Here is a 12,560-nt window from a genome sequence, read left to right as displayed (position 1 = left end):
GCCAGGAGAGATTTGTATGACGAAGTAGCTGAAGTAACATAAGCTACTTCAGTCATAGGATGGCGTCACCCTGCTAATCACAGATCTCTGTGGGCAGAGATATCATTCTGTGGGCTTGGATATAATTCTGTAAAAACTGATGTTTCTGGAAGGAAAAAACAACAGGAAAAAGAGAAAGGAAGGAGAGAAAAGGAGGTGACGAAGCATCAGTCTGAGATGTACTGTTAGTATAGCTTGAGGAAAACTGTAAGAGAACAAAGGAATGTGCAAAGGCCTATCGGCTTTTGAGTTAACTGCTGACTAAAAAAGACCTGGAATTCATGGTATGGTCTGAATATTTTTTTTTTAATCTTCTTATGCCAGGGAAACAGGAATCAGTATACACATTTTAAATAAACAGGCTGCACCACATTTTTCAGTTATGATCAATTTAGCTGACATATCTTTCTAGTAGAAACAGCATGCAGGGTCATAAGCTTTTCCTAGCTACTTAGGGATAAAAAGTGATAGCATAAGTTTAAGGACGTGTCATTAATAACCTGCTAATAGAAACCCTAAGGCTGCAGGCAGCTCCCGCTCTGCTGCGGGCTGTACAAACACAGCAGAGGCAGCCTAGAAGGGCTTAAATCTGCACACACAATAGCCAGAACACGAGAGTGAATTCTCTACCTCCAGCTCAAATATTCTTCTGCTAAACTCTTAATTCATGCTGTCTCCAATAAACCAAAATGAACAATGGCTCTCCCTGCTTGGTGCTCACATCTTTAAAACATCAGTGGGCAGTTTTCATATTGTCCTGGGCTTCAACCCTTAGTCATCTCTCTGCTACGTGATAAATACATCGCTCTTTTTTATCTATTTTCATGAGTCAACCCCTCCAGCCTCTTCTTCATTCTCATCTGCTCTGAGCTCCTGCCAGTATTTTTCTGGTACTGAAGCATCCAGTGCAGTTTTGCATTCTGAGATCAAATTAAGGTTTCCCATCCTTGTATCAGAAACTAGCTGGGCTTTGAAAAATGGTCTAATGCTTGGTACGTGGGTGGGATCCAGACATCTGGGGGTTCAAATACTGGCTCAGACACTGTGTTGCCTCAAACAGGGAATTTAAGATATTCTGGGTCTCAAGATACCTCTGTCCTAATACAGCACAGGACAAATCTGAGTGCCTTGCTTGAACCAGACTCACTGCCTTCTGCTGCCTGAGACTGTGTTCAGGACTAGGCTTCACCTTGGCACCAAAGCTTCAATGCAGTCAGCATCTCAGTAGTGTTCCAGCAGACATGTGGAGAGAATGATGGTCACATTCAGTCTGGCAGCACAGATCTGAGACATGGATGTACACCATGGAATCATAGAATGGTTTGGGTTGGAAGGGACCTTAAAGGTCATCTACTTCCAAACCCCCTGCCGTGGTCAAGGACACCTCCGCACTTGACCAGGTTACTCAAAGCCCCATCCAATCTGGCCTTGAACCGGTCCATGGTCCTACAACATGAAGTGCAGCAGAGTTACCAGCCAGCAATGCAGATGCAAGGTCATGGGCGTGCTTAACACCCTCTGAAGCTGGCATCACAAAGTAGACACAGCCTCTGTTTCCCAGCTATAAAATGAGGGCACACAATCCTTCTCCATCTCACAAGTCTGTCATTAGGACAAAGTCCACTGCTGACTCAGAGCTGCCTGCAAAAGTATTGACATGAAAGTCAAACCTATGCCCACACCTGCTGTCTATGTCTGACCTATCTATCACTTTTTGCTGTCAGGGCAAAGGAAGGGCTCAAGTCATCTGAGCCCCCAAAATGACTGGAGATGAGAGGTAGTGTCTTTCCTACCCTTCTTGTATAGATAGACTGTGCTCAGGCATCTCTTAATTAAGCTGGAAAGGCTAGCAAGCTGATGGATTTGAATTGAGATGCTGGTGAAGTGCCTGTGACATCCCCAGAGGGCACACTAAATTAACCAAATAGACTAAGGATTCAGTAAGCTAATGAAGAGAGAAATGAGAGCGAAAGAGAGATAAGAAAGATGGAAGAGATGAGGATGAAGGAGAGGGAAGCAGATGGAAAGAGAAGACAGGGTGAAAAAGAAAAACAGAGGGATAAAAATGAGCAGGGAGGAGGAAAAGAGTCGGATTAAGAGGAGGTGAGAGGAAAATACATGGAGACAGTAAAAGTGATTAAGTACGGGGATAAGGTGAAAAGACCCTGCATGATCCCGAGGCTTTCTCCAAAAGCCATGCTGGGACCATCTGTGCTGCAGCCTGGGGTCCAAATTGCTCAATCTCAGCCTCCAAGTTGCATCAGCTGCTTAGCAAGGCCATAACCCTGAGCAGGACTCACCAGTCCCCGCTGCCCACCCTGTGGCGCCTTACCTGCTCGTGGTGCTCGATGCCCATGCTGATTGTGTTCACTAGGATTGCGATCATGATCCCACGGTTGAAGTACTTGCTGTCCACAATCCCTCGAAGTTTGACCCTCACTTCTCGCCACATGTCACTGCAAAGCTTCAGCCGCCCGCCTTCTTCCACCTCCTCCTCCTCCTTTTCCAGTGCCGAGGCACCTCGGGCCTCTCTGCTGCCCTCTCCCTCCTCTTCACTGGCTCCTCCGTCCTCCTGGTCTGAGTCAGCGCTATCCAGGACAGAGAGCCTTCGGGATGCTTCGTGCTCCCCTCTGTGGCATCGGGGGCAGTTGGTGGGATCAGAGGTTGCCGTCACAGCAATGGGCTGGACCAAGCCCTGAGGAGGGCAGTCAAGAGAGTTGTGCTGCTGGCAAAGTCCTGGAGAGAGAAACGATCATGCTTAATGGAGAAGGCTTTGAAAAAGACATCCAAACTGGGGAGCTGTTTGGCTTTTTGGGTGTGCAGACAGGGTAACTGGGGCTTTTTAGCTATAAGGGTGATTAAACACTGGCACATCATGTCAAGGGCAGCAATAAAAGCCATTGCTGCTGAGGGCTTTACACTGACTGGCTGTGTCACCAAAAGGCAGGGTACTGTTCAGCTGCCAGTGATTAGACTCAATGGGGGTTCACGTCCATCAGAGGAAGAACTGTTTTGTCTGATGCAGGAATCACAGCTTGAGACTCAGTAGCATGTCTTAAGTGGGAACTGAGGGGAAAATGATCACGAGGGCTGCTTTTGGCCTGAACAGCTACAAGTGGGGTCTGAGAACCTACATGCTGAGCTGAACTCTCTAAATTAGGGAAGCCACATTAGCAAAGCATCTCAAGAAGCCAGAAAAGGTAACACAAGAACAGTTCCTCCTGATAGTCCGTGCCCTCTGAATCAGAACAGATCTGCTCACTTCAGTGAGAAAACTGTTTGTGTTCCTCTGTCCTCCAGTTGGGCCTGGAAGATCAAATGGGGGAATGAATCAATTAATTCATTAACACAGTGCATGAGGCCTGCAGAAACTCCCAGCAAGTAAAGAAGAAGAAAGACTGAGTGTGCAGGACCAGCTGAAAAATCTGCTTTTTTGCTTGTTAACGGGAGCATTACTTACGAAAGGCATTGTAAGGCTGTTAATACTAACTCTATTAAACTATTTTTACAGTCACTTTTCAGGCCAGGAATCCAATTTAAATGGCATTTCGTGTCTAATTTTACACAACAGCATGTGCTCCCATCAAGAGAAATTGTCTTCATTGCCCATGCATGCCAAACTGACTTCTTCAGTAGTGCTCCCTTGGTCCAGGAGGCATCCTACGGCAATTCTGCTCCCTTTGCCTCTCTCTTGAGGTCCCACTGCAACTCAGCTTGGGAGGAGAATTCTGGGGAACCTGGTGTGTCACCCAGTCCAATGCTTAGTCCCATGCTCTTATATGCCCCCCCTAATTATCTCTCCTAGACTGCTTCCATCTTGCTATACCAGACCTGGAGCCCATTACAAGCCCCAGTCAGTGTCTTTAGTGTTGTCCCATTATGGTCTCTGGGTTTCAGTCCTGGGTTTCCCATGTTCCCTGCTGGTCACCCTGGTTACATTCCCATTCCTGCTGGCCATCTCCACTTTGCTGGTCTGGTGTACCAGTCATGGCCCCATGCTCAATGGCCAATGTCAATTCTAATTCTATGCTTTGCAGGCACAGGTCCTTTGGCAAGCTGGCACATGGGGATGCTCCCAGTTACTCTCACATTTCCACTGTTGGCATTTCCAGCTTTACCCATGAAATCCTTACTGTAGTGCCTCTGGCTTTTCCTGTTCGTGCGTAGCTTGGCATCGCTCGGCTCCACGTGGCCCTGGCGCCAGCTCTGTATGCTGTTGTACAGCCCAAGGGTACGGCGTTTGGCCTTGCGCATGATGTGGCAGACGTATTGGAAGATCTCCTCGTAGCAGTCTCCTGGCTCCATGTAGCTTGCGACAGTGCTGGACGAGAGGTACCGGGCCCGCTGCTCCTGCATCAGCTGGTGCTCCCGCTGCTTGGTCTCTGAGAACTGCGTGGCAATGACCACCAGGCACAGGTTAATCATAAAGAAGGAGCCCACCTAGTAGCAAAGGAGAAAGAGGGACAGTCAATGTCAGCCAGAGGAAGAACATCGAGGAGGGGAAAGCGACCGGAGGCAGACAGGAATGGGAACCGGTCTGCATATGGAGAAGGGTTTTCAGAGAAAGCCGGGACTGGCTAAGGTTGTTTTTGAGAACTCACTCAATGTCATTTCCATGAAGAATTTAGAGCTCTGAACTGAAATTCAGGAAACACAAGCCCTATTTTCAGATCTTTGGCAGGTTTTGGGACCTTTAGCATGTCACTGAGAAGTTAACTACAAATGGTTTGATGAAAACTGGACTTTTTCTTTCCCTCTCCTTTGTGTTAAACAGAAGGTGGGAGACAGACAACTAGTTTGGTTGTTTTCTCCTCTGCTTACTCTTTTATTACTGGAAAAATCATGCACTGTCATTTATAGTCGTCAATCCCTGGAGGACATGTCAGTATACTTAAAGCATTTTATTTATTTCTACCATTTACACTTTAATTCACCATACAGAGAGATGGCACTTTGCTGAAATGAATCGGTCTTTGAAATCAAAGAGGAGTTTACAAAAACTAATGATTTTGAGAAGGACACTAAATAGTCTGGCAAAACAGTGTTTCCTTGCTCATTTTCTGTTCTTCTGATTTTTCTGATATATTACAGATATTTTATATTAGCTCTTACTTTACTTGTCCTCCAGCCTAGGTAGGATTTCCATTTCAAACACAAAACCAGTCACAACCCACTCCCCCAGTTTCTTAGAAACAAAACAAAATACCCAAGTTCTTCCTATTCTACACACAGAAGCCAATACGTTGATCAGGCTTATTTTACACCTTTGCATGTTCCCTTTAAGCTTCCTTTGCCTCAGCCTTCCTATCTGTAAAATGGAGCAAATATTCCTTAGTGCTGAGAGATCTGGAGGTAAAAATCTCACTCTCAGTGTAACGTATTATGAAATTACAGGTCAATCTCCACTAGAAGAGACTCCATTACACTCAAGATAAAACCTGGGCTTCCATATGATGAGAATTCCACACATAAAAGGGCCGAAAACCACGCTCAGTTCTCAGAAGCTACGATGCCTTGATTGGTGCCTACTCCCCATAGAGATGTAAGTGGCAATATGGTATTGATAAAACGCAGAGTCTGATCTCTGAACAAGGACCACATGTCTGTGCTGCTCTGAAATGGACTCTGCAGGGCAGCCCCCGGGAGGAGAGAAAACGCCAGCTCAAGATTTCTCCTTCCCCTGGACCAGGGAGCATCCCTGCTAAGGGACATCCTCGCACCGTGTTCTTCTTGTACAAACTCTCACAGGACACAGTCTCACCTCCCCATCTCTCCTCTCCAAGAAATAGCCTTAACATAGAGCTGAATTCAGTCCTGCCCTTACCTTCACATGTGTGTCCTCCCCCACGTAACCCTTCCAGCAAAGAGGAGAGGGCAAGCAAAGGTAGCGATAACCTGACCCCAATCCTCGTGCATGGAAAAGGTGCAGGTTTTTTCAGCAAGTACCCCAGCTCATTTTAGCTTTCCAAGCAGCCTTCCCCTCAGTGCACAGCCCTTGCCTCTCCCCCATCAGCTTGCCCCCTTCTTTTGCATACTGAAGCCCAGCAGCTCTGCCCAGAGGCTCAGTACAGTGGCCCTCAGTATTTCAAAGTCTGTGCTAGCATCTGAACAAGCCTTTGAAACATGAAGCCCTTTCCAACCAGATTCAGCATAAGGACAATAAACCACCTCAAAACAAAGGGCTTTTTTCCCCCATCCTCCTCTCAGCACCCTTCAAAGCTGTTCTAATTCTGTTTCTCTTCATCACTGAACCCTTCTCTTCCCTCTCCTCCCACCCATATTTCAGCCTATTTTCCCTTCAGCTTCTGTATGTGGCCTTGAAAATTAAAACGATGTCTCGTTCAGATTCCTCCACCTTCCCCCAAGATTTTCTCTAGTTCATGATGTTTTGCATATTTTCACTGATGAGAGTATGACTGGGAATCCAAAATCTTCTCTGATGCACTCTCCTGCCCTCTTCCCCCTCATCACCATACTGCACTCACACAGGTTTGGCCATTCAGTTACCTCCCTCTGCTTGCCCTGAGTGAGGCAAGGTTGGGAGTTGGACACCAACTGTCCACACATTTCTGGAAAGCTAATTGTGACCCTGCCTGGGCCTTTGCAACTTCCAACAACTCCACAGACAACAAGTGATTAACACTTGCAACAGCTTCTCTCTAGGCTACAAACAGAGGAGCTGAGGGCACCAAGATGCCCTCAGCAGGGTCACGGTGTAAGCCTGTGGTTGAATCCAGGAAGGAGTTCAGGTTTCACATCACCAAGCCTTGTCCTTACAGGCACCATTTGCTGGGATTTCCCACCAGATGACCAAAAAGGGGAGGAGTGGATATGGCAACTAACCCCCAACTCTTGAACCTCTTAGTGAGGAACATCAAACACAAAATAAATGAGCTTCTTTAATCCTTAAGACGGCAGGCAAGTCCATAAACTCTAAGGCTCTGCTGAGCTTCACGCTGCCTCCCAGCCAGCAGAAGGACAGGAAGGGTCCCAGATGGCTCATAATTGAGCAATCCATCTCAGCTAGCTGAGCGAGGAGACTGAAAGTGTCTGACATGGAGTCAGACAAAGCATCTGACAGAGGCAGAAGGAGAGCACTGATTCAAAACCCCAACACAGGAGTCCCATTCAGTCCTGAGACTGAACTGTACTTGGATTAAGCAGAACCTGGCCTTGTTCAACCCAAGGTTCAATCCCTGTTTCTAACAAAATATAACTGGTGCTAGAGATGTGACATATTTATTTGCTCATTACTTTTATTAATTATGCCTGGATATCCAGCTTGTCTTCTGAAGCCCACATATGTAATCACAGAGCACTTCAAGGCAGCCACTAAGTGCTGCAATGTGGAGGTCAGCCGGAGAGTTCAGAAGAGCTATCTCTAGTCCAGGAGCCACATCAGTGGCCACGTAGCTGGAGAAGTGACAAAGAGGCAGCTGGACCTCCAGCAGGAAGACTCAAATGAAACACCGACTTGAGATGTGAAAGCAGTCCTGCCTTCATGTCACTTCCCTGATCTCTGGCAGAGGGGGAAGTTATTTACACTTTGCTTAATATGTAAAATATTTTTACTAGGTTGTTCTGCAAGGCCACTCTGAGTGCAATGGTCAGCCAGCACCCTTCCCCTCAGGGGAGTACAGCTATGCAGGAGTCCTAACCATACTGGGAATATATCCAGGTGGTGGAGCCTTCTTCCTGCCGGATGAGCAGTAGCAGGTAATGCCCTTATGTAGGTGTCCGTGAGGGAAGGAGACATCATGGATGAAAGCATAGCTCTGAAAATGAGGCTGCGGAGATCTGTCCCCAGAAGAGCCAGTTTGAGCCAAGGCTAAAACGTATGTGGAAAAGCAAAGGGTCAGGGCTTGAAGTACAACTGTCAGAGCAATCCTGCTTAGACACCCATGCCATTCAACCATGGAGAAGGAGGGAGGGATAAAGGATGGAAGGACTGGGCTTCATGAGACTTGAAAAGGGGTTCTCATTTCTTTAAGAGGAGGGAAAATGAAACCATGTGATCACAAGTTCACACTATGGTGTTGCTGTGTGCTGCAAAAGATGCATTACACGTGCAAAGAAGGTAACAGAAAGGCTGAGTACTTTCTTCATGTCAACCCACCAACGGCAAAGGAAATACCCCATCTAGCATATGGCTCCTTTGTTCTGAGCAGTCCCCAGAGTAAGTCGAGGTTCATGTGCTCCTGTGTTTGATGGAAATAAAACCTACATGGCTTCTGCAAATGAGGAGGGAGTGTCTAGAAATGTCAATGACACTCTGCAGTAAAATCTCAGGCGGAGTGTTTAATTGAGGGTTTTCAGCCGCCTGCTAATTCAGAGGCAAAGTTTGAATCACTGGGAATCCACATGAGGTGAGCCAGCACTAAAAAGATGCTCCTGTTTAGAAACCAAAAACATGCTGACAGAATTTATGTCGTTTGGAGCAGAGGGTGAGGGGCAGCTGAACTGGCCTGCAGGAAATGGGCATGCCCACCCCAAAGGTTAAACACTGACTCTGCACAGCCCTTTCTGGCTCCGGGAGAGGCTGTGTCTGGGGCCAGGAGTAAAGTCTGTGCCGACCTGCATGTTGCACAAATCTGTGTATCCTGGCCACGCCGCTCAAAACGAAAATGCAAATAGGTGCTAAATATCTATTGCATGGTGGGAGGTCTGAACAAACTTTATGGGAAATAATTGTTTTCTGAACTTACAAAAAGCAGTGGATGCTCAGTTTGCCTTTGGGAATAGAGCTGGGGGGAATTCTCCTCTCATCCTGTGCAATCATACCTCTGCGTTGTCTCTCCTTGGCACTCTCCAGCCTCAAAGTAAAAACAGCATTCCTCAAGGTGTATTTGACCTCTGCTTTCCTGGCTTATGCTGTAGCCCAACTTTCAGGGCTACTTTCTGGTTTTTTTTCCTCTCTGTCTTTCCCTTGTGATGGTAGAAGGGCAGAAGGCAGGGAGAAATCAAGGATACCACGAAGATTCGAGGATTCTGCTTTTCAGTAAGTTGTCTGACGTGAACAGACCAGCAGACCTTTTTTGTGCCACTCCACATACGCACAGGCTACAGGCTTTCTCCCAGAAACTGGATTAAGGTTTGTTTGCTCTCAAGTCATTGCACGTCAATTTGAATTTAAACTAGATCCTGTGCCAGGTGAGTTTACTTCTAGAGATCCTACTTCTAGGAGGGCATGACCATATAGGACAAATAGTAGCTGCAAAGTAGAGTCTTAGCCAGGTCCTTTCAACAGCCCATCCAAATGTATGTAGGCTTTGGAGATACCCACTGAGGTCCTTACTGCGTGGGTTATCTAGAATTAAAGTGCACTTTGGGTGTACAGATTTTATACTTCTCATAATCCATCCTAGGTCTTTTCCTCCTAGTCTTGACTTTGGTCTCTTTGTGGGAAAAGTGCAAGAGTCTTCATAAAAACAGCATCCTTCCTTGTTAGAAATAGAATGTTCCCTCCAAGAAAATGCATTTACACATGGGAGGCTTGAGGAATGGAAGAGACAATGGCATCACGTTTCTCACCTCTCTCTCCAGGCACCACCACCAAACGTCCTTACAGCAAAGCAACTTTCAACCTTCACTTTATAAATCCATGGGGCTTATAAACTGTTTATTAAGTTCTCATCATGGACACACTTCTCTCTTTCCTTCCCCACTAGCCACAAGTGATCTCACGCAGCCAGCTTATGTTGGACTGCTGACACTTTTGGAGCAGCAGCTCCTTTTTGTTCATGGTGAAGAAGTAATTCAGCATGACAGACCCTGAATCTGATAAAATCTGAATCTGAGACCCTGAGTCTAAGAAATCCAGGTGCTGCCAAAAGCCATAAAAACATGTCTCAAGAATGACCCAAGAGCTTAAGATGTATAAAGAGACCAAGTAGGAGGGCAGATGCAGAAAAGGTTTTCTGAGCTTTTGGGCCTACCGGGTTGGGGAATTAACTCTGAAAGAAAATCTGTGGATGAAAACATTATCCTACACTGCGTATATATATCTCTAGGAATCGATCCTGAGCATATTTTCTGAGTGAAAGAGAATAACCTGGCTGACAACTATGTGATTCTGCCACCGACTCTTGGTGACAATCAACTAGCTGTGTTCCTGGGATTCCTAGAAGAAATCCAGGTAAAGTAGCTTGCTTCCAAGTATCTGTGCTGACCTAACACCTGTCTTTTCATAGGATCTTAGTTTACAATGCTGACAGTCATCAAGGCTTATACTTACAATTATCAGCAAGATAAAGTAGATAAAATTGTAGAAGGAATGGGCATCCATCACGTAGTACATAATCTCCACCCACCCTTCCAATGTGATCACCTGCAAAGACAAACAACAACAAGAGAAATAGGAGGGAAGTGGGCTTCCAGAGTTCACTCCTCAGTATACAGGCAGACACTGGCAGAGCTGTTACAACCCAAGGAAGGTGAGAAACAACAATTCATTTTAAGGAGGCCAAATTTCCATTCCAGGAAATCAGCGTGGTACTGCTTGGTGGCACTGGCATATTGTCAAAGCCTGTGAGATCATGCTAGTCCACAGCAGGAATATTTCATTAAAATAGTTCATTTCCCTGGATCACAGCGGGGGAAAACCCACAGGACGTTTCTGTGCCCCTTGGACTGGACACCGCGTACAGCCGGCAGAAAAGAAAAAAGGGATGGATTTTAGCTCCCATCTACAACACGTGCTGGAAATTAGAAATAAATAGACTCTTTTGCTATAGTGATCTGGATTGAAGGGAAAACTGGTACAAGTCAGCCTGAAGTATGTAGCTCATTTCAGCAAAAGCCTGGAACGGGTCTATGTTCCTCCCCATCTTCAGGAACACCGTTTGCAGTGGGCTTGGTCTCTCTTGCCAGAGTAGGCCCTTTTCTCTCTGCAGCTGTGTCACACCCTGCAGAAACCATCATGGGAGCAAAGAAAGAGACTGAGTTGGAAAAAAGAAAACTGGATTGAGCCTTGTTAGGAGGCTAACTCAGTCTTACCTGAAATATCACGATCCAGGCATACCCAATGTTGTCAAAGTTGATGGCACCCTTGTGTGGGTTGGCATTGCCTGTACGGCACACGTTGTAGTACTGGTTCCAGTTGACACACATGCCACTGATGTTGAACTCTTGACGGACTGAGTTGTAGTAATAATAATCGTCCTTGTCCAAGCAACATTCATGGCCCCGCTCCTTCAGTGGGGGTATCTCATGACAGCCCATAATTCCATTGTCTCCTGACAATGAGCAGATAAAGGGCATCTCATCATCTTCTTCAGGTTGGTAATAAGGGGGCAGGACAATGTCACCTTGTCTGTAAGGATAAAAAACCCACAGTTATAAAGTTCCTTAAGAGAAAGTTTCCCATCAGTGACACTGGTAGAGCTGGTAAATCTCATGCTGACATAGGGACTGCAGTGGGTAAGGGATTTCCAGGTTTATTGCCTCAGGAGAAGGGAAGGGAAGACAGGGCTCCTGAAAAACAGGAAATTTCCAGGGTGAGTTCCTAGTTTTCATAACTTTGCCTGCCATCAGATCACCCCAAGCCAACTTACACAACCTGCTCTCACAGAGATGAAGAAAAGCTGGAATGCAGAGATTTGCATTCTGATCACTCTCCCCATTAGCATCAAAGCTAAATCAGATGCAGTGTTGTTAAGGAAGTTCATCAGGCTTCACTGTGATGTGCTCATGTATGTAACCGTTGATGGACATGTTTTATAACATTTGGCAGTGAACCTTCTGTACTTCTAAAAAAAAAATAAAATCCAGTTCATGCATAATTAAGGTTGCACAGCTAAGCCTTAAAACCAGGAAATGCAAAGTTAAAATTGACTTAACCTTAACTTTGACTCCTCCTTGACAGTTGGCATTATGGGTGCAATGTTTCATGACAAGTTCACATGCTTTTTTCCAAATAATGCAAGCACCTTCCAAATGCATGAATAATTAAAATCATCTATGCTTGCCTAGCTGGAGATGAGCTAATGATGAGGAAAGTGAAAGATGGAGATTTAAAATTTTCCATTAAACTTTATCTGGTGCATTCCTTCCAGTGCTACAATACACAGCTTTCAGTGTCGCATGAATGCAGACTTTTTCACTAGGTGTCATTGGAAGAGGACAGGTGTTGATGAAAAAGAAAAGAAAGTTTCTGATTCTAAAGTAAGTGGGACTAAACCAAAAAGATCTGCCATTACATCATTGCAGAACTGGGTGCCTGCAAACTTAATTTCTCTAGTAATGGTCAGCCAAAGGTTTTCTAATATCTGTTACTTTGCAGGGCTGTGGCCCCGATTCACTTCTCAGTTACATCAACTCTGCATGGATGTAATTACAGTCATTTCGGTAGTACTACTCCTAATTTGCATAAAGGACAATCATCATAAACATTCGTTTTTCCCCAAGGAATATATAAACACAGTAAATGGCAGCTTTAAGCAGCTCCTACTCTCCAACCCCACTGCTGTTCTGCAGATTATATTTTCACACATTTTTTTTTCCAATTTGAGATGATCTAAAGC

The 12,560-nt window shown here is 45.7% G+C and overlaps 1 protein-coding gene across 8 annotated transcripts in view; it reads right to left on the bottom strand.

The window, feature by feature from the left end:
- The window catches only part of CACNA1I (calcium channel, voltage-dependent, T type, alpha 1I subunit), a 179,077-nt gene that overhangs the window by 44,386 nt on the left and 122,131 nt on the right, over positions 1–12,560 (bottom strand). For all 8 annotated transcript variants that reach the window (XM_014964117.1, XM_014964118.1, XM_014964125.1 and 5 more), the window contains 4 exons: positions 11,035–11,350; positions 10,274–10,366; positions 4,173–4,479; positions 2,372–2,775 (listed from right to left, as the gene is read on the bottom strand). In XM_014964117.1, coding sequence (XP_014819603.1) covers positions 2,372–2,775; positions 4,173–4,479; positions 10,274–10,366; positions 11,035–11,350 — 1,120 coding nt within the window. The remainder of the gene's footprint in view (positions 1–2,371; positions 2,776–4,172; positions 4,480–10,273; positions 10,367–11,034; positions 11,351–12,560) is intronic.

This window comes from Calidris pugnax, unplaced genomic scaffold, assembly GCF_001431845.1.
Source record: "Calidris pugnax isolate Ruff unplaced genomic scaffold, ASM143184v1 scaffold44, whole genome shotgun sequence".
NCBI lineage: Eukaryota > Metazoa > Chordata > Aves > Charadriiformes > Scolopacidae > Calidris > Calidris pugnax.
The sequence above is the reverse complement of the archived record's forward strand: the minus strand, read 5'-3'. Positions and strand labels throughout refer to the sequence as shown.